The 27,619-nt window shown below is 36.8% G+C and overlaps 1 protein-coding gene across 4 annotated transcripts in view; it reads right to left on the bottom strand.

The window, feature by feature from the left end:
- Nucleotides 1–27,619, bottom strand: part of invs (inversin) — a 61,493-nt gene that overhangs the window by 32,733 nt on the left and 1,141 nt on the right. The window contains exons 1-5 of one of the 4 annotated variants that reach the window (XM_036558030.1): nt 27,264–27,458; nt 25,996–26,107; nt 7,148–7,253; nt 5,460–5,626; nt 1,336–1,509 (exon numbers count right to left, since the gene is read on the bottom strand). In XM_036558030.1, coding sequence (XP_036413923.1) covers nt 1,336–1,509; nt 5,460–5,626; nt 7,148–7,253; nt 25,996–25,998 — 450 coding nt within the window. In that variant the 5' untranslated portion in view covers nt 25,999–26,107; nt 27,264–27,458. Of the gene's footprint in view, nt 1–1,335; nt 1,510–5,459; nt 5,627–7,147; nt 7,254–25,995; nt 26,108–27,263; nt 27,459–27,619 lie in introns of those variants that run through there. The other 3 variants (XM_036558032.1, XM_036558031.1, XM_036558033.1) reach the window with 3 other exon arrangements.

Below are 27,619 nucleotides of genomic sequence, written 5' to 3'. Positions count from 1 at the left end.
ACTACAGTCCAAAATATGTGCAGTAGTTGGCAACTGTGTATAAACAGTCAGACTGAAGCACATCTGCTCGCATGCTGTGTGTTGCTTTGATAGAATCCACCATTTTAGCACTCTAGGTCAAATACAGGCTTTTTTAGCTGCTTCAATCACTTGTACAGTAAACAGTGTACAGTGTTTATTAGTCACGTATCTAGACGCAAAGTGTGTAATGCATTAAAATGACTGTTTTAGATTTAGTTTTAGCTGTTTTTATTTACTTCTTCTAGTTTTTATTCGCATAGTTTGCCTTTTTTTTTCATTTCATCATGAAAAGCAGCACTGCCGGCGAAATGCAGGCCAAGTTGAGTTAAGTCAGTCATGGCCTGTGGCCTAAAGGGTCGCTGGCTAGAGTGTCTAAAGTAAACTTCACCCCACACCTGACTAATTTGGCTGTAAGAGCCCACAGAACTATTCAAATTTGGGCTAGCCCTAGATCATAATGCTTAATGAAACACTAACATTAAACATACATGTATGCAAAAGTTTAAATATATAGTCAAATTCAACGGTTTGTTGATTTGCTAAGAGAAAATAAGGGAACAAATTTATAAATGGCATTTTTATGTTACAATTTAATTACAATTTAATAGCTCTTTAATCCCTTACTGTTCCAGGATTATTTCATACAAAGGCTTATTATTCAGTAACTACAAGGACTTTAGTGCAAACTAAAGGAGCTATTCTTCGGTTACAGAAGTGTGTAATAATGGCTTGTTAAGGGGTTAAAACCATTCAAATGAAAAATAATTAAGTAAATAAATAGCTCCCCCGTCAAGCGCATAACCAATTTTAAGATCAAATGAGACAGGTTTTGATTCAAGCTAAGAAGTGAGATGTGCAGCTGTATTTAGATGGCACCAGTGCCAAAGCCTACTGAATGTTTCTCTCATTATTACTAATCATTATTTCATTGTTAATCATTGTCTGTTACTATAAAGATCTGCTACTATACAGTAAACATGCAGCTCGTTGCCTGGGTATCTTACTAACATGGAGGTGCCAAAAAGGAGTGTTTGGTTTCACGTAATACGTGATTCCGGATTTAGCCAATTCATAGCATTGTGTGTGGGACTTGTTTTGACCAATCCAGGAAGGCTGTGGGCAGGACATTTAGCCCGGAGAGTCTGTCAGCAGTGGTTGCGTTATAGATGTGCATGCATCACATAAGAGCTTTTTATCAGCAAGAAAACAAGGTAAATTCCTGATTTTGATTATCAGAAAAATGACAAAAGTTGGGCCATGCCGATAATTGGTCAACCCTTACTCGGCAGTGTACGTTGTGTGAGTTTGTATTACTTTGTTCCTGTCCTGAGTGTCCACCTCTCCAGGTGCCATATGCTTGAGGAGAAGCGAGAGCGGTTTGGAGCTGGAGTGCCTTGTGGCCAAGTGCAGCGGTGTCATTTCCTCCAGATCCTTTAACAGCCAATCAGCATGCCGTGACAGCAGCAACTTCATGAAACGAACATTGCCCTGAAAAACAGACACGCACATACAAGAAGTTTGGCATGTCAACCCACATGACCATCATAGTGGGTACTGACTCACTAACTGAGCTTTTGTCTAATTATGGTGAATATGACATTAGGCCTGTTGGGGAGGACCTTACTTTATATCTGAAAGATTTTATCAGATGTTATGTGCCGGATTCCCAGACATGGATTAAGCCTAGTCTTGGACTAAACTGAAGTGTCAGTGGTGTTTCACTATTGGAAATTCCTTTTAGTCTAGGATTAAACTCAATGTGGGTCTGGGAATCTGGCTCTATAACTTTTAAGCTTCATCATTTTGGAAGCCACATTCATCTAAAGACTATGAGTGTAGATTTTTTTACTTTATTACTTTGTACTTTACATCTTTAGAATATTATTATGTACAATTATGGCTGCTCATAATATTGGAAGGGAAGGGAAAAAAATCAATAAATAATAGCTCACACACACAATGTAGCATTACATTTTAAAGCCCCTTTCCTTGATTTTCTTCTTTTTTGTCATTTTCCTTGTCTGTCTGTCTGTTACTCATTTAAAACCCATCAATTGAAAGATTCTCTAGGGAACCGAAAGTGGTTCTTCTATGACATCACTCCAAAGAATCCTTTCTAGCACCTTTATTTTTAAGATTATAGGGTAGCAACATTTGCTCTGAGCTTGTTTGTTTTTTTCACAAAAACACATTTACAATGATAACCTTTGTACAACATATTGCATTCTAAAGCTGTTATACTGATGTGTGTTTTTTTTATTTGATGTGGATCAGAACATGACTAACACTTTTGGTTGTTGATTGCTGATTCCATTACATTTGATATGGATTGAAACACTAAAACCAACGGACAGAAATACCTTACTGCAGTCTCGTTACCACCCTGTACTTTGCAAAAAACTAACACACAGGACGTTAAATACAATTAGAAGTATCTTCATAAAACAGGAGGAAATTCTGAAGGTACACAAAGAACAAACCACTTTTTAGGCTGTTTTGAAAAAAGGGCCGCTGATAATCATAAAGAAAAAAATCCACTGCCTGTATGTAATTATCAATTATTAGCAATGTATTTCTAAAATATGTGATATTATTACAATATTTTAATATCTTCCCTCTGTTCTGAGCAAAAATGATTAATGACAGATGGGTGCAGGCTGATTCTCTCAGAGGCACTCTGGGTTCTCTGGAACAAGTGCCTAAGTCACATAGTTTTGAGAACATGTTGATAGAATATTTTTGTCTGTATTTGCCAAATAAATTTCTGCATGTTTAAACTTATTTGGTTTTATCGCAGATCAAATAATACAGAATTAGTCTGAAATCCACTGTGGTCATTAAATACACTCACTTTCAGCCCCTCAGATTCATTTCTGGCTTAAGCCACACACACTTTTGGTTAGTAATTTAAAGAAATTCACTTAAGCATCAGTACTAAAGTCAAGTGTTAAAATCTGCATTAGCATTTATATCGTTATCAAACCCTTTACCCAGTCATACTGAAGATCACTGTTTTTTTTAAGTCTATAGAGTTTATATTTTATATAATGTCTATTAGATTACATATAAAATAAAAAAAAAAGTCAGAGACTTTTCAGGAGATAATCAGGTCCCACTTTATTTGGATAGCTCCCAGTAGACAATCTGTACAAACTATCTAAGCCTTAATTGATTATCTAGGGTTAGGGTTTGGATTAGGACCAGTGTGAAGTTTAAGTTTAGGTTTTAGATTGAAATTAAGGTTAGTGTTAGGGTTAGGACCTGGTTTAGGATTAAAGAAAATTATAGTCAATTTAATACATACTAAGTACAATGTCACTTAAATGTCAGATAAGCCCAGTCCAGAGACCAGACCTCAACATCACTGAATGTGATTGGTATTACTTTAATTCTGAAAAGCAGAAAATGTGACCAACTTCTAAGACTGAACTTTGGAGGAGTGGAAAAACATCCCTGCAGAGAAAATCATTTCATATTCAGTTTTTTAAATCCAGATAATTATTACCAATTTTTGGATAAAAGACCTTTAATTATTATCGCAATACTAAGAGAGTTTACCTCTAGCTCTTAGAATGTTTAAAATAAGCAGGTATTTTGTCTGCAACTGCTTTTTTTACTTGTAATTAAACATATGTTTTCAATTATGCTATTTGATTATGTATAAATAAGCATGTGTACGTGGAGATGCCTATGATTTATATCATACGCGCAGATACACATATGTGAGTGTACACTCGGCTCATTAATGGCCTTTAATTGCCTATTAATTCCATTATATATGTTGAATGCTTTTTTCCAGTGTATTTCATATGTATGCATATGTAAGCGGTTTGGAATAGGCACTTTTTTAATTTTGTGTGGGTGTGTCTAGCACTGTTACACATAATTAGTGAGCAGAGTAAACAAAATGCTACAGAAAAGGAACTGAAAATGAACTTCATTCAGCAATTCTCAATGTGCACAAGTGCAAAAGAGACTGCATTTCATTTATTTTTTTAATTTATAGTCAAAATGGCCATTAAGGGCAACCTTTTCAGCAGATATTTCTGAAGAGATGAGATATGGGACAATACACTTGCATACAGAAGAGGGAAGAAAACTTAGAATAAGTGGGAAAAAACAGGAGCTGCCAAAACTGGAGTTCAAAAAATTGGTAAAAGCTAAAAAGAAAATGGGACCCCTAACAACTGTGCAACACATGGCAGATTATCATAACTGTCCCCATCAGACAAACTGCACTTAAAGCTTTCATCTTTCTGTCCAGGTGTTTTTGCTTATTCTTCCACTGTGATAACTTATTCTATGGGTCTGAAAGTATGTGTAGCTGTCCAAAAGCTAGTACTAAGAAAAGGAAATGGACAAAAGAAGAAAAACATTTGCAGAACACCGAAACCAGACAACTGAGATGTGGTGTAAGTTTTATGGACTGATAAGTCTAAATTTGCAATTGAAATTTCTTGGATCGTGAAAAGCAGAAAAGAAAAACGTCTAAGACTGAACTTTGGAAGTGTGGAAACATATCCCTACAGATTTCTTTTAAAAGCAATCTCCCAAAAACAATGAAAGCTGTAATAAAGGCAAAGTGTGGACATACTCAAAACCTGAAAAAGCTGATATTATATTTAACTGTTGATGCCTTCTGTTAAACGTTTTCTGCTTTTCTTTCTGACACTGAAATGAATATGAACTCATACTAATTCATACTGTTTTTACTGTAAATTCAATAAACAAAGGGTATCTGACTTTTGCATAGTACTGTATGTAATGTTTGTGTATGTTTATTTGCATAAGAGTGTGTAACATACCTCCCTTCTGACTAGGTATACTCTCTAGCCTGCTTAGTGCTATGTAAAACATTCTGAGGAGAGAAGTGTGTGCGTGTGTGTCAGGGTTCTCAGTCTCTATTCTCAGCCCAATTAGTGTGTTAATCCCTGAGCTACAGCACTTATTGATCTAGATGTCAGAGTGGTACACATCAACCCCTCCCCTTCACCATGTCTCTCTTTCTCTTTCTTTTTCTCTCTCTCTGCCTCCCCCCCACCCCTTCAATGCCCTCCCCATAATATGACTTCCAGATGTCATATTATAAGTTTTATTTATAATCTTCACTAGCCCCCAACCTGTAATGTTGCTGACACCTAGACATGTCAAAACTGGCTATTGTGAGGTGGTGACACTCATTACAACTCTTAGAGACCCAAAAGAGAGGTAGAACAATGTAAACACTAGGGGGCAGTAGGCCCTCATTCAAAGAGTTCTTCAGCATCAGTCATTCAGTAGGCCAGTGTGCCGTGGGTTGTGTCAACAAGTATCCTAACAAATACAAGACGGTTTCAGTGACTTTGGTGCTTGGACCCCTACTAATCAAAAGGATGGTGGGAATGAAACGTGGGTGTAAAAGGAGGCAGAATGTGTCTGTGCTTGCTTATGTACGTCACCTTCTGTGCAGCAAGGTGCAGTGCGGTTCTCTTGCTGTGGTCAGCTTTGTTGACGGAAGCTCCCGCCTTCAGTAATGTCTCAGCACAGTCCAAGCGGTCAGCCAGAACGCAGTACATCAGTGGGGTCCTCCCAAATTGGTCTTCACTGTCTCTCAGACATGGCTCTGCTGCAGAGATTCAAAGCATCAACTCAAGTTTCACCATAATTCAATTCAATTTACAATTTATAAAATACACAAACGTTACAGGAGGAACTGTTTACACATTAGTGGAATACTGAAGCTTTTTTATTGTATTTTTACACTTGAAAAAAGCCATAATAATAATTTTATTTTGGTCCAAAACAAGCATATGCATTATCATTATGCTTTTACACTTGAAAATAGCCTGATCATTTTATTTTGGCAAAAAATGAGCACACTCATTAGCGTTCAAAAGTTTGGAATCAACATATATATCAGTATTAACAAATTTTGTTATTTTATGTACTGTTATAACTTATGTGGAATTACATTTTACAAAATATTCACCAAAAGGTATACGTTTCATTCATTATTTCAAGAATTTTTGTGAACAAGACCTATTTACATTAATTTTTCCATGAAGACATCTGCTTTGATGTCAGATCTCCATTTTTTAATTCTATGATTAATTCTAGATATCAATTTTATTGTGACTTCTCAGGGCTATACAGCTTTATCAGTCATTTCAGTATCATCTACGGCTCTGTTCATCATTCTGTAGTACAGTCACATGCAAAAATGTAGGTGCTAATCAAATTACACACCTTGTAGATTTTCTAAGTTAGCAGATCATCTACAAGGAACACATTTATACACATTTTAACAAACATTTACTGCTTACTTGTTGAATTGAACATATAGGTAAAAAAAAGTAACATATACATAATATGTAGTATGTAACACAATATGTGACATTCATAAAAGTTATGGCATGTTTTATATTTTATGTTTTGCCTTTTTCCAATACATTTAACTCAGCAAAAATATGTAATTTGACTGGGGTGATCAAACTTTTGGATACGACTGTATTTAAAATGTTTTAAGCTTTCAATTGTCTTATTAATTATTAAAAAACTTGCAAACTAACCCAGGACTAACCTATTAGAATCATGTTATGCACTTGTCTGGTTCAATACTGTTGATAATAATTCCAAACTTTTGAACTGTAGTGTACTTCATTTACATTCCATAATCAATGCAGTTGAATCACTGCCTTCAGACTGAAGCATCATGATGCACTCATGCATTTTTTTTACCTATATCTTTATCTAGTATATACCTTTATCAGTTTGTCCAAGGTACTACAGTCGTATGCAAAGTTTGAACACTTCTGTTCAAATTACATATTTTGGCAATTTTATAGGTGAACAACAAACTTATAAAATTAACAATATGAATATTTTGTGCACAATTTCTATTTATTTGAGTTTAACAAATTGGAAAAAAAAGAAATCTGAAATGTGCCATAAATTTTGCTCAGGCCACATCTTAGACTTTATTTTTTCCCAATATCTTAATTTCAGCAAATAAACAGCAACTGTGTGTTTAAAAGTGCATATGTATGTTCTCTATAGAGGATGTGTACTTATCTCACTAAGAAAATCTACAAAACGTCATTTGACCAGGGATGCCCAAACTTTTGCACACAACTGTATATGTGAGTACCTGTTATCAGCTTCTGTAAGGAGCTCCTGTCTCCATTTACAGCTGCTGCATGCACCTGAGAGCTTAAAGTGGTGGATCCGGACGACTTCAGGGACTGCTGGGTTGCCTTGAACACACACAAACACACTTGTTTTTATACAGTGCCTGGGCATGCAGTACTTTTTTTACATGTAGGTAGGGCTGTCAAATGATTAAAATAATTAATCGTGATTAATCTCATTATTTTGTAAAGTTAATTGTGATTAAACGATTGTCTTATTTGCTCAAATGTGACTGTAAAGAAAGATTTTTCCATTTAAAAAACAGAGGTAGAGCTTTGTTAGAGCTACATAAGTGGCCATATAAGCTTCATCAGAATGTATTTGTAATTTTCAATAATTCAATAACATCATTTTTTATTGTGTGAATGCAAGGTGAACATGAACCTGAACATGAAAATAATGTGATTTCCATAGAGTGAATGCAGTTTCCATTTTTCATTAGTGATTTCAATGAATGCATACACCATATATCTCATACATATATGTCAAGACAGTCAATGGTTCAATCTGCAGATTTTTGTTACAGTGGAGGCTCTCGAGGGGAACTGTCAAGGTATTTTTCACATTGCTATTGCGCTTAATAACTTCCTGCTTGTTGATTAGGCCTTCTGTGAGTACCGTCCACCATAGTCTGCTAAAGGTGCTGAAGGTGCTACTTAAAACGCCACTTTAAAATTATATTTGATTGAGAGGGCTAAAATTGTGGATTGTATTGTAGCAACATAGAGTGTGCCTCCATGTAATATGAAATTGAAAAACCCTTTCGCTAAACTGACCTCAGTAGCCAAAAAGAAATCAGTTTTTACAAAGGAAACAGAGCTTTAGTTCTGAAACACTTTATGAAGTCAGGGAATTACTGTTCATTGTATATTAGCTCATTTTTATATGGCTCTCCTACACAGTCAGAACAGTTTTGTCCTGAATGAAAAGAACACACACACACACACACACATACAAGCACTTAGCATCAGATTTCACACTTTCCACTCTAAAGGCAAATACTACCATGCAAATTTTAAGACTTTAAGCCTTTTTTCATCTTGCATTAACATGTGTTTTATGTCTTGATTATATCTGGATAAAGCCTTGGCTGGATTACTATGTGTCCCCAGTGTGACTAGAAGAAATCCGATTTTACTTATCCTGCATAAAAATTTGCATTGTTAATGTTTTAGTTTAGTTTGCTCTTTTCCCTGTAATGATATGAGTTGACAAGCTTGGCTTGGACACTTTTATCAGCCCAGAGAGCATGAAGGGTCTTTGTTTAGGTGTAACTTCAGACTTGCGTGCCCTCCACCTTACATTTTATTGTTTATTCTCTCACTTTCTAGTCAGTGTTCAGCAGTAGTATTTCCAATCACTGTATATGGCTAACAAAAAAACACATTCTATTTACACTCATGTGGTCAAGATCCATCTCTAATCTAATGTGGTTTGAGTGATCTGATGGTAATCCAATCACAATGCATCCCGAGGATGTTTACACCTGGCTTTTCATGCAATCAAGCAAGATCCGAAAGTAATTTCTTCACCAAAACGCATTTAAATGCAAAGTGTAAACAGGCCCTATAATAATGCTTCTATTTTTGGACAGGGTGTCTGGCAGCAAACATTTAGGAACCAACACACATGCACGCACATACACACAAGCAATTAGCATCAGATTTCACACATTCCACTCTAAAGCCAAATACTACAGTGCAAGTTTAATGACTTTGATAATGGTTCTGTTTTTGTTAAGGAGGTATGACCGAGAACACTCATGAACCAACATACACACAGCTGAGACAGCCTAAATCCTCAGACAGGAAGAGCCTGGTAATCCTCAGACAGGAAGTAGTAGGTAGGGGGCAGATCCCCACCCACCTCATTTATTATTCATGATTATTAATAATGCAAGAGTATTAAAAAAAATCTATTTCACTTGCCTGCTCACACACACACACACACACACACACACACACACTGAATGATTCCAGTGAAGTACTGAGAGTGTGTACACAGACTGGGGCAGGTCTGGTAACTCTGCAGTTAGCGACTCAACGGGCAAGAGGAAATCTGCTGCTGCTTCTAGTTTGAATCCATGCTTGGGCACTGAAGCATAGTGAGTCAGTAGCAGAGGGCTATAGCCTATGCGTTGGTCATCACATATGACACTTACCCCACACCCATTCTGGAAAAAAAGCCTGCCTTAAATAAACAAAAATTAAACTGTGTAGGTGGTTTTGTTTTTTCTATGCTAGAATTAGATTCATTAGAAACAAATACTACATCCAACCTAAGTGATCTCAAATTGGATTATCAGGAAAGTACTGAAATCAAGGTGAAATATCTTGAATAACTTATAAAAGTACTGAACCAAACTTATATTACCTTAAATTAATTAATGAGGAAAGTACTACAGCAAATGTAAATGGTCTTGAACTGGATAAATTAGAAAAGTACTAAACCCAACCCAAAATTTGTGTTTAATTTACCCGTTCTACCTTAAATTCTAACTGAGGCGCCGAATGTAAATGCGGCACCATTTAAGGTGGAACGGGACAATTCGAAAGAGAAGCTGACTTCAGCTTCACCACTTTTTAGTGTGTGACAGTCTCTTGTTGCAGATTTAACATACCAGGAAACCAACTATGCTGCTTATAAATGCGAATAACACATCGCTTCTATGTGACCTGCAGTCTGCATGCCGGTTCTCAGTCGTTGCGAAACAGGGCTTTCGCGCTATGTTGCACACGTCCCCTCTAGAAGATATTTTACTGACACAGCGATCCCTGCCCCCGTCTCTACAACGAAGTTATAAAATCACTAAAGAAAACGGGTAGAATAGCTGTAACATGTGCTGCGTGGACATCCATCACCACTGGATCTTATTTCACCGTAACTGCACATTTTATCGCAGATGAGTGGCAGCAGCATCTCGTGCTCCAAACAAGAGCACTGAATGAGAGAGCCTTCCAGTTCACTTGCCACATCACTTCCATTTGTTTTATAAAAAAACATATTGGAAGTAAATTCATTATGGATCATTACAAATACTTTGCTTTAAAAGTTCCAAGTCACTTTAAATAACAATAACACCGAGTCACTTAGTCACTTTAAAATGTATACTGTCTCTATATTCTGTATATATTCTGTGTATATTCTGTGTATATTTAATATATTTCAGTTGGTTTTTCTTGTATTTTTATTTTTACTTATTTACTTTCTGTAGAGTGATTACCTGAGCCTCACCACACGCATTTCAATGCATAAATGTCCTGACATGTTGTGCAAATGACAAATAAACTTGAAACTTGAACTCGAAACTTGAGCTCACACAGTGAGAAAATATAAATGCTATATAGAAAAAAAAGATGCATTGAGATGCATCGATAATCGTTTTATAATCACATCGCAGCCCTCTGAATCGTAATCAAATCAAATCGTGAGGTGTCTAGAGATTCCCACCCCTATAAGATAATGACCAAAATTATCTTAAATTGGACTGGGAAAGGACTGAACACAACCTAAACGATCTTGAGTTGGATTCTTTATGAAAGTACTAAACCCAAAGTAAATGATCTCGAATTGGATTAATCAGGAAGGAACTGATCCCAACTTAAATGATCTTGAGTTGAACTTTTCTTTATCTTTATCTTTTCTTTCTATGTAAACTTTGTTGTGTGGATACCAACTGAGGGTGGACAGGGCGAGGGAGGTAGATCGGGGGGCATTTATTTGTATTTGTGTTATCGTTGTACATCTTGTTTTTTGTTTAGTAGTAAAAAAAAAAAAAAGTTGTTCACAAGTACTGAACTCAAATGTTCTCGAATTAGATTATTAGGAAAGTACTGAATCCAGACTAAATTATCTTAAATTAATTGTGAAAGTACTGAACCAGTATTATCTTGAATTGCTTTAATTAGGTGTCACGCATCCGGCATGTTCTCATAGAAACATGGACTCCATCTCCCAGACTCCTCTGGGAGATCACATGACTGAGATACTTCCCTCAGAACCGAAATACGGCTCGGACTCCATTACCCAGAATGCTTCGGGGAATCACATGACTTCTGACTCTCTATCACGCTCCTATCAGCGCTCTCAGTCACCCGAATACTAATGTGTATCACCTGTGTGTGCAGTCATATGACTCGTAGTTTAGTTCATAAGCCCGGGCTTTAGTTATGTCTAGTTGCGAGGTATTACTTCTCCGTAAACTACTGAGCGTTCTTCATTATTGTTTGTATCCTGTTTTTGACCGTTTGCTTGGTTTTTTGACTCTGCCTTTTTGCTCGATCCCTTTATACTTTTGCTGGACTGTGTTTTGATTCGTGTTTTGACCTTTTGCCTGCCTCTACAACTACGTCTTTTGCCTTACCCCTTTGTGTTTGTTTGTCTGGTGTTATGCTCATCATAACACTTCTGCTGGGTTTGCTGGATTTGACCCGTGCCTGTTACTGGACTACGTTTCTGGATTGCGATTCTGAAAGTAAACCTGATATTGTCCTTTTTATCCGTGAGCATCTGGTTTCTGTTGATTTGTCACATTAGGAAAGTACCGAACCAAATATAAATGATCTTGAGTTGGATTAATTAGGAAAGTACTGTATTCAGCCTAAATGGTGATGATTTGGATTAATAATTAAGAAAAACTGAACATAACCTAAATTATTTTGAAATGGAATAATTAGAAAAGTACTGTACCCATTGTAAATCATCTCAAAAGGCAAAATTTGAAAATGATTCTGAATTTGATTAATTAGGAATGTACTGAACCCAACTTGAAATTACTCTTAACTGAAGTTAGAACAAACAAAAAACATTTAAACATATTTGCCTTCAACCGGGCCAGCAACATTAAACCCACCAACGTCTTGTTCTAAACATTAACAAAAAGTTCAGACATATTCATCCATTTGATTTCCTTTTGGCACTCTCTCGCTCTCTCTTTCCCTCATTTTCTCTGACACACACTAAAGTAATTAGCCACACTGTTCTCACGCTCCTCATGAGGGGGTAATTGGGGTTAGTTACTTGCAGTTAATGCCGACTCATAAAACTCTTCAGAGTTATAGCTACTTCAGTAGCGTGTGCGTGTGTGATTTCTGATGAAAGCCTTTAAATGATGTCTGATACACTATAATTCAGCTTTATGTGACTTTGAATTCTTTCACTGAGGAAATAAGACATCACAGACGCACACACAAACACATGCTCTGGGCTTTTGGAATCATGGCGTGGAAAAAAGACAGCAGGGGATACCTCTGAGAGAGAGGTGAGTGTGTGAAGAATGAGCTGTGTGTGTGTGTGTGTGTGTGTGTGTGTGTGTGTGTTAGTTAGGTGTGTGTGCCTGCCATTGCGTGGGAAGTGATTTTCCGTGACAAGCTTTTTATGGAGACTTCGTTCATATCGACCACAAGCTTTTCCCAATTTCCTTCAGGCTGCAATACACACACACACACACACAAACTCACATATAAATGAAAAGCTTGGCAGTATGCGCTTCTAATCTGCCATGCCGTGTCCATAAACACCAAGACGTCTTTGTAAATAATCAAGCAATTTTCACCATTAGCCTATTCCATTTAATAGACCAACAATTAGGAAACAATACAACTGTCTCCTCTAATGAAAGTTATCTGTAAACGAGTGTGAATTACTTCATTACCAGTTTAAAATATTCATAAATCTTTTTTTGCACCTTTCCATACCAAGAGCAACACTTAGCCTTAACATGAAACCTTTTCATGTTTTAGAAGCAACACTATCTAAACAAAGGCAAAATTTTGCACAACAGATTCACATGATCGGCAGACAAAAGAAGGAGGCATGGTGTACGTGTACGACCATGTGTGTGTGTATGTGTGGCAACCATCCAGGCTGTCTGGCTCTGCCAAGTGACTCCCCACCAGCATCTTAAGGATCAACCAGCTGAGTCAGGATTTAGAGAGAAAGAGAGAATAATGAAGAACCACTGTAGGGTCAGAAGTTGAGTGGAGAGGATTATCTGTGTGTGTGTGTGTGTGTGTGTGTGTGTGTGTGTGTGTGTGTGTGTGTGTCTTTTTGCTCATTGTGAGAAAAAAAAATTACCTTCTTGTATGCAAAAAATAGATAAAAATGAGGACCAACAAATTTATTATATGTGTGTGTGTGTGCGTGTGTGTGTGTGTGTGTGTGTGTGTGTTTGTCCATTTTAATGTGGACATACTTTGCTCTCCTTTAAGGTTTAGCTCAGCTTTTCTTCAGATCTTTGGAAGGATACTTCTTCGGTAAAAGCAGAATGGTGTCTCAACATTCTCTTTTTTGCAGGTTTTACTTTCTTGTGGGAAACCAGCTAGAGCACATATACATGCAAATAAGTCTCTAAATTCTCGATGCTCGTCTTAAATCTTTTTCTTCTTTGCCATTTCATTAGCTATTAGCTAGCCAACATTGTTATCTACATTGCTATGTCACCAGCACGCTAATCTTCAGGGTTGGTAAAGGTTGGTGAATTAGCAGTTTTACGGTTGATTCTAGCGTTTGAGACCATTTATTGATAAAAATCTGTTTTTTTAACTGTGTTAGAATGCTCAGCAAAGCTTTATTTTTCTGCAAAGCATTATATTACTGCAAAAGAGGATTATTTTATTTTTACCTACAAATGTAATTCTGCTGAAAGAGCAGTACGTGGCACCACATGTTGCTGACCCCTGGACTAGAGGATGACTAACACAAAGTGCACCGCTAATATCTCTGATTTTACATCTAGAAGGTGGACCAACAAGTAGGTGTGTCTAACAGAGTGGACAGTAAGTGTTTAAAAACTCTTATGTCTGATCCACTCACACCAGCCCAACACACACTAACATGCTACCACCACGTCCGTGTCACTGCAGTACTGAAATTGGTCCACTACCCAAATTGGTCCTGTGGGGGTCCTGACCATTGAAGAGCAGGGTGAAAGGGGGCTAACAAAGTATGGACTACAGATGGACTACAATCTGTAATAGTAGCACTACAAAGTGCACCTATATGGTAACTAGCGCTGAATGGACAAAGAGGTGTACATAATAAATTGATATAGAGTTTATATATATATATATATATATATATATATATATATACATATATATATATATATAAATGTGTGTATATGTGTGTGTGTGTGTGTGTGTGTATACAGATATATATATATGTGTGTGTGTATATACAGATCAAACAAATTGTCATTTTTGCTGTGTGCTTATGTCACTTTTGGCAGCACATAGCTTAAACCACCTGTCACTGCCTGAGCACTTTTAGTAGTTTTCTGTGTCTAGCCCAGGGGTTTAGTAGCCCTAAACCCACACAGATGCCTAATCACATGAGAACTAAAATCTGAGCAATGAGCATCCACCTTGATCTCAAAGGACCAATCTTTAGCATTCCCTCCTTGGAGGATCTGATCCACTGAGAAATAGATTCTGAGCAACATGATCGCCATGCGCCTCATTAGTCATGGCTTCCCATAATGCATTGCGACAAACAGGCCCCTCAGGTAAAAGAGGTGTGGCCTCCACTGGGTTAAGTAATGCAATTAAACCACTCCAAAGCTGTCAATCAGATCAAACAGACTTCTTAAACATGACAAAATTAAACATAAGTCTAAAGTTTCTGTTCTTTGCTATTCTATTTAAATGTGCTTACAAAAGTAACAACACAATACTTACAAACAGATTTACATAGAGATTCTATCAAAATTATGTACGCCAGGTTAAATCTTGTAGTTGCACAATGTTTTCATCTGTTTTGATGTTAAAAACTGACAACAATATGAGGAAAACAAGACAACCTTCCAATAAATTCAGATCACAGTAAAATATATCTATATCTTTTCTACTTACAAACACAAATGTGGTAATAATTGAAGGTTTAGAACTAGTATTTGCGACAGAATTTATCTGCATTCTTCAATGAGCTATGAGTGAGAAATTATTCATATAAAATCTCACCATTTTCACTACTGCTAGTAATAACTTTGCTTTCCAAACATTTAGCTGTTCATCGTCTGTATCAACATGCATAGAGCTCTGTTTAGGGGAGAGAGTGATAATGCTGTAATGTGTCTCAGGTGACACTTTAGCACTGCTGCGAGGAAGCCAGGTGAAACCAAGCACGTGATATACTCTAGTGCTGTCTCTGTGAAACATATGTTTGGGCATATAATTGTGGATCCCTTGTGTGTTTTCTGAGGCACGTCTGGGGCTCTCCAATAGCACTGAGGCCTTATTCCTCACTGCCTGTTACCACCGAGATCAAGTCTTGTTCTTACTTGCCACAGTGGTGTATGATAAAATTATAAAGCTTCACATTATAATGAGAAATTGGTTAAGATGTTTTATGCAACCTATAACAGACTAGTATTTGATAAGGTACAATTGTACACTTGTGACAAATACTGTGACAAACTTACATAATAATGTAAAAAATTTAAGGGGAAACATTCTTTTGTGTAACCCTTGATAATATTAATTTTTATAATTATTCATCTCAGTAATATTCTTAAATACTTTACTTATAGTAATGGTTTGGCAAAAAATCTAATTCACAGTTTTCCCTTAACCCAAACGCAGCTGATATGCTTGGTGTCAGATGTTTGCTTCTTTAGTTCTGCAGTGGATCTACAATAAAGTAATGTAGCCAACAAGTAATGTAGGCTTAAATCACACACCAATTAGCACCGTTCAAACTGCATGTCTAAATTATCACACATTTGCCTCAAACCTTGCTAAGTAATCCCAAATAGACTTGCTTATGAGGTTTCTGAGACAATAAGACATTGTTTTCTGCAAAAAGTGGATGAAAGCACATTGAATAGCTAAAAACATTATATTTTATCTACTTTTAGACTTTTAGAAAGACCCTTGGGTTTTTCCCTCAACCAAGCAAACAAGTAGGTGAAATTAAACTTGTGGCACCCGATGTTAGTTCCTTGAAAAAATTCTGGATTTTGTGTGACCGCCTTCTTTTCTGAGTTTTTGATATGTTCAACTTTAGGTTCCATCCTTGGATAAACTGTAAACTCACCCAGCCTGAATTTGAAATGTACCATCTAGTGCACTGAGCATTGTTGCTCCAGATTAAAACTGAAGAAGCTTAAAGCTCAAGCACATCTCTAACTTATGAGAAACTTCAAATACTTTTGACTTAGAATCAGCAGCAGCCAGAACAAGAGAAAATACATGTAGGAACTGTGCCCCATGCCATCAAATATGTGTTTGTTAACAAAGAGTTCTCAGTTTAGGCTGTTTGAGAATATGTGATGGGTAGTTTCACCCATTTGTATGGCAAACTGAATCATTATTTGGTTTTAGATCTTGTGGAACCTACCAAACCTGCCTGCAAATGACTAAATGAATATTTATGAATGTCTTTTACAAACTGTAGATATCTGTGCTTAATATTGTCTGTACTAGTGTTAACTTACGGCTACATTCTATTATAGGAACCTCATTAGGGCGCTAGTAGAAATTAGACTTATCATAGAGGTGGGTTTTCTTGTTTTTTCGACTGAATTTTGACATTTATGGAACCGAAGGCCTAGCACTATAGCCACAGTTCGCCGCTGCTTTAAGATGAAAGTATGCCTTACAGTGTCAGTACAGCACACTGCTAAGGCAAATATGGAGACTATCAAAGGAAGTGAGAAGTTTTGGGTTTCTATCTAGTTTTCAATTTATGTTTTAAAAAAAGCAAGTACTGTACAGGTTGAAAATGAGACTGAAATCAGAAACCCATGAAAAGAGCAAAAGGAAGTGAAAATGGCCGCAGGTAAGACTGAGTAATGCATGTCAGAGGAGATCATGGGTGATATCATTGAAAGTGATGTGTGTCGCAGCACTGAATGTAGGAACCATAAACAACCATATGCTTTCATGCTAGGCAATCTGGCCCAGCACTTATGCTTCTCTAAAATGTGTGTGGTGAACACAAAACGTGCTGTTATTCTACAACAAAACCACAAAACGTTTGTCTAAGGCTGCAATATATGTTCTTTGCTAATAATTATTAGGATATTGCTATATTTTGCAATATTTACATAGCAGGAGGCAGCAACATGCAATAGGCACTCTAAACCATCAAAGTGTTTCTTTACTGACATCAGATGAGTGTTTCTGCAGGTGCTTTAATGAATCAAGGGACTGACATTACCCAACATAAACATGACCCAACACAATTGTTTTAGTCAAAACAATGCAGGCCAATCTTTAACCATGTCACATTACTGATTCACTAATGCATTTTTATAACTGTGAGGGAACCCTAGTATTTGGACATTTTTGTTTTCGTTATTTAATATGGTAACACTTTACATTAAGGGTCGCTAATCAATCATTAAATATATAATAATCAACTATTAGTTTCCCATTATTTAGTAATCAGTTAACTCTTCATTAAGCATTAGCTATTACTTAGTAATTGATTAAGCACTTATCAATTAGTAATTAAGTACACTGTTAGTTGATAAGTTAGTTTGTCGTTAGTTTGTGGCTTATTTACTCATTATCTGTGTGCTAACTGCTGCTTATTACATTGTTAATTAACTAATAAGTATTTTTCTTCATATAAAGAACTAACGTGATAACTTACTAGTACTTATGTGTTAATCCCGCTAATTATCTGTTAATTAACTTTCCATCACCTCCATATATTCAGTTCCTTCACTTTTCTCACTTTGGTTCATTAAAGATGCTTATGGTCACATCTGACCGTAAGATGAGCGCACAGAAATTCATGGACGGTTTTGTTATTCATCACGTTCATCTTGGCATATCTGTACTCATATCTGGTAGGAGTGCATGTAAATTTGGGCATAAATGCTGGATATGTGGCTAATTAACCAAAACTATTATCAACATAATCTGTAATTGCAAAAATAAGAACAACAATAGAAAATATCAATAATACTAATTTGTGTGCATGACAGTCCGGTACAAAAGTAGATGTACTTACTCTACATGCACATTGATATAAACAAGTGCTGCAACTATTTCATGTTCCATTTAAAGACACATTACACTGTGCTTTTGTTGTCATACACTGCAATAATACAGCGTTTATTTTAGGGAATTAATTACACTAAACAATCACTCTACTATGTTAACGACACTGAGAATATTTAGTTTTATTTCACATTTTATTTTTTCCAGTTGTTTTCATTTTAATACTATTAAGTTTGGTCAGCAGGGGAGGAGTGCACTCACTGCTGGACATCAAACTCCGCCCATGAGCACGGCCATTAGCTTTCATGCCAAACACTGCCGTTTTATTGGCTGGCTACTGAAACATCTGCATGAATTAGTGTGTGCTTCATGTAAATGATATGTAAATGAGGTGCTGGTAGGCTGGTTTCATGCACTGAAGCTGATTTATCATTTATGCTCAAATCTCCACTTGTTTCCACATCGTACAAAATTGTTATGAATCAGACGCAGAGCAGTTCATAACGTATAAAAGGCAAGAAAAAGGTGTTCTTTTTTACGTAACTTTGATGATTAATGGGCCCTTTTCACAAGAAATCACATTCGTGATTACTTCCGGTTTAAGCATTAGCAGGGTAAAACTCACTTCCTCTCCATATAGCTACTGCAGACGCGATGTCAAAATGTTTAGTAGTGAACTGTAACGCTCAAACACTGAGCTACAACAGCTGTATTTTAGTTTTCCTGCACGGTTGTGACAGTGAGAGTAAGAAGTGGACGGAAGCTCTGATTTAACTGTAAACAGAGCTAAAATGCTGTAGGTTATGTTGTTTTTACTGCAGTTCTGCTGCAGCTGCTTCACATCAAGCTGTCTCTGTGTCTTTGTATAACATGCCAGCGATTTCGGTAATATTCTGTTTTCAAAAGAAAGAAGAACTTTTATATGTAGCATGAATGTTATAGACTTAGCTACTGCTAACCAAACTAGCCCGGCTAACATGAAGCAGCTTTTTCAGATGTTTTTTTTCAGCTAGGAGTCGCGTTTTTGACTGAGCAGTGAAAGTGCTGCTTCAAAAATTGCCATGAAACTATAAGAATAATGCTGTTTGGCACATCGCTAACATAGCTAGTGTTAGAGCTAACTTAGCTTTAAAGTTTGATGCTCATACGAAGCTGGTGCTCCTCAAACTGCTAATGGTAGGCTAGCTAATTAGCGACTGTAGCCTGCTAGCCTACCGTAAGCTAATACAGTTTAAACGATGTCTATCAAATAGACTTTACATGTAAAAGTTTTTGTTTGTTTTTATGCCAGAAGTCGCTGCCATCATGTAGCTAAATGTGTCACAGACGGCTGGTGGCAGCAGCTAATGAAAGCTAACTAGCTTCCTTATTTTGGGAGTACAGCTGCAGTTAGAAATGGCTTCTAGCGTTGCTAGCTAGCTACAGCTAAACAACGTCTACCAAATTCATACTACACAGAAGAACTTTAATTTCTTTTGAAAACAAAAATATTACAGAAATCACTGGCATGTTGTACAACTACAGAGACACTGCTTGATGTGAGCAGCTGCAGCAGCAGTAAGCAGGGCTACACCACACACAGCATTTTAGCTGTGTTTACAGTTAAATCAGTGCTTCCATTCACTTCCTTTTGTCATGATAGTGCACAAAAACTAACATATTCATTGCTTCTTAAATTCCACTTAATCAACAATTGATTGCTTCTTAAATTCCTCTTACTTAATCATTAATTACTGCTTTTGTGTTGTCACTTTACTTGGAGGGACACAAAAGCAGTAATTAATGGTTAAGTAAGAGGAATTTAATTGTACAATTTTACCATTTTATTGTAAAGATCTAATGGCCATGGGCCCTTTTCACAAAGAGTCGCGATTACGTCCGGATTAAGCATTAGCAGTGAACTATAATGCTCAAATACTGAGCTACAACAGACATATGTTAGTTTTCGTGCACTATCATGACAAGATTGCCATTAGATCTTTACATTTTGACCATTAATTACTTCTTAAATTCCTCTTACTTAACCATTAATTACTGATTTTGTGTTGTCACTTTACTTGGAGGGACACCAAAGCAGTAATTAATGGTTAAGTAAGAGGAATTTAAGAAGCAATGAATGGTTGATTAAGTGGAATTTAAGAAGTAATTAATGGTCAAAATGTAAAGATCTAATGGCCATTAATCATCAAAGTTACGTAAAAAAACACCTTTTTCTTGCCTTTTATACGGTATGAACTGCTCTGCGTCTGATTCATAACAATTTTGTACGATGTGGAAACAAGTGGAGATTTGAGCATAAATGATAAATCAGCTTCAGTGCATGAAACCAGCCTACCAGCACCTCATTTACATATCATTTACATGAAGCACACACTAATTCATGCAGATGTTTCAGTAGCCAGCCAATAAAACGGCAGTGTTTGGCATGAAAGCTAATGGCCGTGCTCATGGGCGGAGTTTGATGTCCAGCAGTGAGTGCACTCCTCCCCTGCTGACCAAACTTAATAGTATTAAAATGAAAACAACTGGAAAAAATAAAATGTGAAATAAAACTAAATACTCTCAGTGTCGTTAACATAGTAGAGTGATTGTTTAGTGTAATTAATTCCCTAAAATAAACGCTGTATTATTGCAGTGTATGACAACAAAAGCACAGTGTAATGTGTCTTTAAATGGAACATGAAATAGTTGCAGCACTTGTTTATATCAATGTGCATGTAGAGTAAGTACATCTACTTTTGTACCGGACTGTCATGCACACAAATTAGTATTATTGATATTTTCTATTGTTGTTCTTATTTTTGCAATTACAGATTATGTTGATAATAGTTTTGGTTAATTAGCCACATATCCAGCATTTATGCCCAAATTTACATGCACTCCTACCAGATATGAGTACAGATATGCCAAGATGAACGTGATGAATAACAAAACCGTCCATGAATTTCTGTGCGCTCATCTTACGGTCAGATGTGACCATAAGCATCTTTAATGAACAAGAACCAAAGTAAGAAAAGTGAAGCAACTGAATATATGGAGGTGATGGAAAGTTAATTAACAGATAATTAGCGGGATTAACACATAGGTGCTAGTAAGTTATCACGTTACTTCTTTATATGAAGAAAAATACTTATTAGTTAATTAACAATGTAATAAGCAGCAGTTAGCACACAGATAATGAGTAAGTAAGCCACAAACTAACGACTAACTTATCAACTAACAGTGTACTTAATTACTAATTGATAAGTGCTTAATCAATTACTACGTAATAGCTAATGCTTAATGAAGAGTTAACTAATAACTAAATAATGGGAAACTGATAGTTGATTATTATATATTTAATGATTAATTAGCGACCCTTAATGTAAAGTGTTACCAATATAGTTCCAGTGCATACATACCTTTCAATTTTCAAGACCATGTCTTTTGACATTTACTCATAAATCTGAAAAAGGAAATGTATTCATTAGCACAACCAAAAATCGTGGTCACTGGTTGTGAAGATTTAACACAACAAGCAGTGCGTGAAAGTAAAAGAGCTTCCTAAAGTTCTTAGGGACAACAATATTCAATGACAAAAAGCTACAGAGCTGGAGCAAAAATCTTAAATATCCCTGTCAGTACAAGTGACTCAATAATATGCAATTTAAAAGTTCACAGCACCACAACTAATTGTCCCCGGATTGCTGCGTCATGCAAGATTTCTCATACAAATGGTAAAGAGGAGAGAAGCCAGCAGTCACAGAGTTGCAGGACTACCTGAAAGCAGCAGAAACTAAAGTTACACAGACAACAATAAACAATGAACTGCACCAGAATCACCTCCATTACTACATCCCACACAAAACTCCTCCATTAAAAGATAAGAACACATGCTTGTCTAAAATTTGCACATGAGCATTTACACAAATCATAAACCTTTTTTTGGTCAGACAAAACAAAAATAGAACTCTCTGGCAAAAATTTACCTCATCATGTTTGGAGAAAAAGAGTTGTGCGTATGATCCAAAGAATATCATACTCACAGTGAAAAGCACTAACGGTATTACTTTGTGGTGTCAGAATCCTTTTTTCAATATAAATTACACTTTTTAACATATGTTTATTTAAGCTTAGGTAATTAGTAATTCTTTGTGCATATTTTTAAACACAAACTCAAAAGACAGTATGTGTGTAAATTTGAAGTGGATATATGCACTAGAAGTATATTATATAACATATAAAGCATATATTACATAAATGGCTGTTAAAAGCTTTGACTCTCTGTGTCTAAGCTGTAAAATGTGAGCATGCACCACTGACTTTTTTTGTGCTAAACAGCCATGCCCCGAATGACTAAAAAGCACAAGAAATCTGATCTGACCAGTCAAACATAACCTTATCTGAATCACATATCAAAAAAATTTCATGTGGCTTTTAGCCAGTCAGACTGCAGAAAATCTATCCTGCTCCAATCCAAAAAAATCTGATTTGAGCTGCCTATCTGAACAAGTCCTAAGTGACACAATCTGTAAAAACACTAATTAAATTTTTAGGCCACACTCAAAATATGTTCTAAAAATACTAGGCCCCTATTCAGACAGGCAGCTCAAATCTGATTTTTCGGCATATCCGATTTGAGCAGGACAGATTTTCTGCAGTTTGAACAGCAAAAGCCACATAAAATAATAAAAAGTCATATTCAAACCGCGTTTGCAGGTGGCTCCAATTCTTATTCAAGTCGGATATCTGGATATGTTACTTTGTATGCTGTAGTTTACAGTGAATGCTTCATTAAAGATTTGAACTTGGAAGTCTGCCTCTGAATATTACTGGTACAGCTTGTTATAACTTGTAACTTGAAATTTGAACAGCCAGTTTAAAAAGCCAGATCTAAGAAATAAACTTGATTTTCCCAGCAGTGAGAACAAAGCCTAAACCTGCTTCCTTGTAGCATGAAAGCCAATCCACTTATATGACAGCTGTGTGCGTTATTGCATTTGTTTAACCACTATGATTGACAGAGCCTCAAATCTCAATGACGGAACACAATCAATGGCTGATCTATAACGAAGGAAGCGTGATAGGAAGGAGGTAGCGCTGCATTGATTTTAACTCTGGCTGCACTTAGACCATCCCCCATGGCCAACAACGAGGCGGCTGCTTGAACAGGCCACTAGGAGCTTTGGTTGGGAGGGAGGGATAATATGGCAAACCCCCTGTCTACCATCTATAATGAGCCAGCCTAGAGTGAGACATTTCTCTTTTTGTTTCCACTCTTCTGTCCACACATGCAGAAACACACATAGAGGGACACATGCGCTAATGCACACAACCCCCAGGCAAACCCCTTACCCCCAACAGCACCTAATTGGGCCAAATCTGTGATCTAATTAAATGTCCAATTAGAAAGTGAAGGGCCATTTAGCCGGGGGCTGCAGCACCGCACACGGGAAATAATGTGATTGAAAAACAAACAGAAAATCAATGACAGCAAGAAGAGAGATGGTCAGAGGGCTAATCTAGAAGGATATGCAACAGCTACACCTGAAGATAGTCACTGTGCAGGGTGTATGTGTGTTTGAGCGTGTTATTCATGACCCGTTACACACATATAAATCATATTATTTTCCAAACACATGCTTACACATTCTTCTATCTACACAGTCAGTAAGTGTGTTATTGCATTATTCTATTAACTTGCTTACACAACCATAGAAAAATCATCAGCTCATTAATTATTAACAGCCTGTTTAACCCTGGAGACAGCTAAACTTCCCAAAGAAACACTCACTTAGCCCACACTTCATCCAATATTAATACCATGGTAATAGTCAGAATGGAATCCCAGTACATGGCAATGCAGAAAACTCTTTAGTTCCCAGCATCCTGATGCTCCTACAATGGTGGCAATGGTGGTGCTATTTTGACAGGCACTTTAATACGCCTACCACACTATATTCCGCTTTCCTGGTACTTCAAAAGCCTTAAGGTGCTCAAGGGCTATCTCCTCTGTCTTTAGTAACACTTGCAGCTAATGCTAACAACAATTTAGCAAATTCTTTATGCTTCCAGGGTTCTAGGGCTATTACATGACCAGAACATGCTCCACAATGTAAACTAGAATGGTATGTTGATGTTTTAGTTTCTAGTCTTAGAATTATACCAATGCAGAGAGTTCACTAAGGTGACATGATATAATTAGGAAACTAATACTTATGCTATTACAATTTAGTCTTTGTGTGCGTTCTTCACAATCAACGAGACAAATATCAGCTTTGATTCTCCAAATGATTTTGTGCAGAGATTTGCACGAGCCCAGAAAAGCGCACTATGTTATTTAATGTCAGCAGAACTAGCGTTGAGCAAAGGCAACTAGTAAGCCAGATGGCCATTAGCCAAATTAGATGCGTTAGACTTGAATGCATCAAACGACCAAATTAAAAATTTAACTGTAAATCGTCGTTATTATGATGGTTCCATCTGCTTCTCAAGCAGGCAGAAAACAATAAACCAGGTGCCCAGTGTTTTCGAAGTTGTTTTCAATCAAAGGTTACAGGAAAACAAACATTTTGTCTTTTAAATGGTATGGTATGATGCTTAATATCACCAGGGACATGAACTAACAAGATAAGAAATGTTAGATTTTAAGTTGACTTTAAGGTACTAATGCTTCACTGTAGCAAAGCATAATACAATATACTTTCTTAATTGGACGTGTCAGCAAAACCGTCACACTTTACATTCCTGTTAAAACTTAAATGAATGTGTTTCACTAAATTGTTCGCCTGTATATTTTCTCCCTAATGTTCCATGATGATGCATAACGAATAGCCAAACAGTGATCTCAGTATTTGAGTAGTGGCACCTGGAATGGTTAACAGAGTGCTCGATTACACATACACATCTCTAAATTTAGTCATAGTCTATCCAGTGCCATAGATATTTCTCCAAAGATCCACCTATGAATCCTCAGACGCGTATGACTGTGCAGAGTCACCAGCAAGTTGTGAGAATGTTAAATTATTGATTTGCACTGTCAGTACAGATTATATTAGAATTTAACAATTAGTTGGCTAATCAGAGTTAGGCCAAACAATGAAAATGGACTTAACAAACCATGCATCACTTTTCAAAGATTGCAGAATACTTTGTTGGAAAGTGGATAAACAAGGAAGGCTTTAAAAAGTCATAATATTAAAAAATAAAAACACCATTTGGCAAAAATGCATATTAATGGTTGAAAGACCAGTAGGAGATTTTAAAATGCATCGCTATCATGGAAATTGCTGACTAGTCATTAACAGTTAATCAAAAAGGTAAATTTTATTCAGTTATTTTCTAAATGGAGTTTGACTGAGTAATTATGACAGCTCTATTCTCAATCACGTAACCATGCCACCCACTTCCCCTCCCCATGTGTCCAACTGTGTCCATGAGGAGCAAGGATCAAACCTGAATCCTGTCCCATAGTACCTGATATCCAATAAAACCTGAATACGCTACTTATCAGAGTGTTAAACAATCTGAGGTGTGAGTCAACAACTTATATGACACTGATCACTACAATCCTAGGGTTGCTCATTAAACACGCTGTTGTTATGTAGTCCGCAATGTATCACTGCATAAGTTAGGGAGTCTGGCACTGATCTTTAGGCCACACCTTCTGTGGCCACCTTTAGGTGGGTATCTTATTCCTTTGCAGGCTTATTTTAATAAATGACTCCCCTTATTCACAGTTAACAAAACATATTCAGTTTGAATAGTTAATTTAGAACATAGTTTAAATTTTTGTTTGACTCAGTTGGATGGAAAAACCATCCCTTACAGACCATTTCTTCAAAAGCCCCAACTGAGCTTGATGGTGTTTGGCTCTTACCATGGTGTTGTCCAGAAAAAAGGGGAGGCCTCAGCAGATGTTGTCCAACTCAAAGCACCCTCGCTGGGCCAAGAATCGCTGCAGGTGCCCCTGGCAGCTCTGTTGCACTGTCCTGCGGGAGAGAGAGCGGATCACTCACACACCGAGCACCAACCACCTGCTCCGAACTAGCCTGCCAAAAGCCGCATGCCAGATCAGACTGACTGCATTGTGCTTTCACAAATGAATGGTCACAAATTACAGTGCTCTGCTTGACCATTAAAGGGCATTTAGGGTCAAAATTATATTGGACGTCCTCATAATTAGTGATAAAACAATTTCATTTTTTTCTTCAATGTGCACTGAATATTTTTTCCTTTGTTACTGCTTGGACCATGGCTTACTATTCAGTTATTTAAATAAAAGACTTATTATTCTGTAACTGTTATGAAATATTTAGTACCTACAATGAAACTAATGTAAGTTGTGGGCCCATATACAAGCCCTTAGGGTTTAAGAGGTCAATAAATGCAAGAAAAGAAAGCAGTAAATTCTAAGAGAATTGTAAGACTGAACATTGCCAACAGACAGTCATGTCATTATTATTTTATAGTACATAAGTATAACAGTACATTACTGCAAAAAGGTATACAGCTAGAAAAGAAAGTACTCTTTTTACAAAAAGTACACACTTTACAAATAAAGCAGCAATTAATTACTTCATTCTAATCTTCCTGAGGTTCTGTGGATTACAGTGGATTCAGGTATTCTGAGCCATGCTAGGTAGCACATTCTTTCTAAATAAGCAAAATGCTGTAAATAGGCCCAATAAATCAGAAAAAAGTAAGGTTTAGGGGGAAATTCAACTAAAGAATATCTTTTGCAGGGCCTATAACGTGTCCCATATCACCCATCTCTCTCTCACATCAGCTGATGTCCCAAAAATATCTACGTTACATCATTGCTACTACTAATCAGATGTAACACATTAAAATTTACAGTCTATATGAAAATAATCACTATATTCTATACGTCTACTAACATTTACTGAATTCGGGCTTCGTTTTCACGGATGTTGTTGTTTTGCTGTTAAGTCCACAATGAATCACAGCTTTAGCTAGGAAAATTAGCAGCCTTGCACAATAACCGTTCACAGGCAGCTCCGTAAACACGGATTCTGAAACTTACACAACTTTTTAATCTGAAAATGTCAATAAACGTCAACAAAGAAGTCAACAGAAAGTTCGTCTTGAAAAGAGCATAACTCCCAGAACGGTGATGCAACTCACCTCATTCAAGATGCAATACAGTCCGTTAATTATCGCCATTGGATATCACGCACTACACGGCGAGCTGTAAAAGAATCGCAAGCTCGGCACTGTATAACAGTTTTCTCGCAGTTCTGAAAAAGTGATACAGTCAAATACAGACAACTGAAACTTTTCTTCTTGCCGCAAACACATCTGGAGACTCGCATGTTTAAAAACTACAAGGACCGTAGCTAGAACTACAAGATCCGCGTCGCGATGTTGTCTGGTATTTGTAGTTTTCATTTCGCCTCGTCGACTGAGAAACCGTGTTTGACTGACTTCACTTCCCATAATTACGTTCGCGCAGCCGGGGGGGGTTCACGCTTCGTGCCGAA

Source organism: Colossoma macropomum, unplaced genomic scaffold (assembly GCF_904425465.1).
Source record: "Colossoma macropomum unplaced genomic scaffold, Colossoma_macropomum, whole genome shotgun sequence".
In the NCBI taxonomy this organism is placed as follows: Eukaryota; Metazoa; Chordata; class Actinopteri; order Characiformes; family Serrasalmidae; genus Colossoma; species Colossoma macropomum.
Note: the sequence above shows the minus strand (reverse complement) of the source record. Positions and strands in the feature narration are given on the sequence as shown.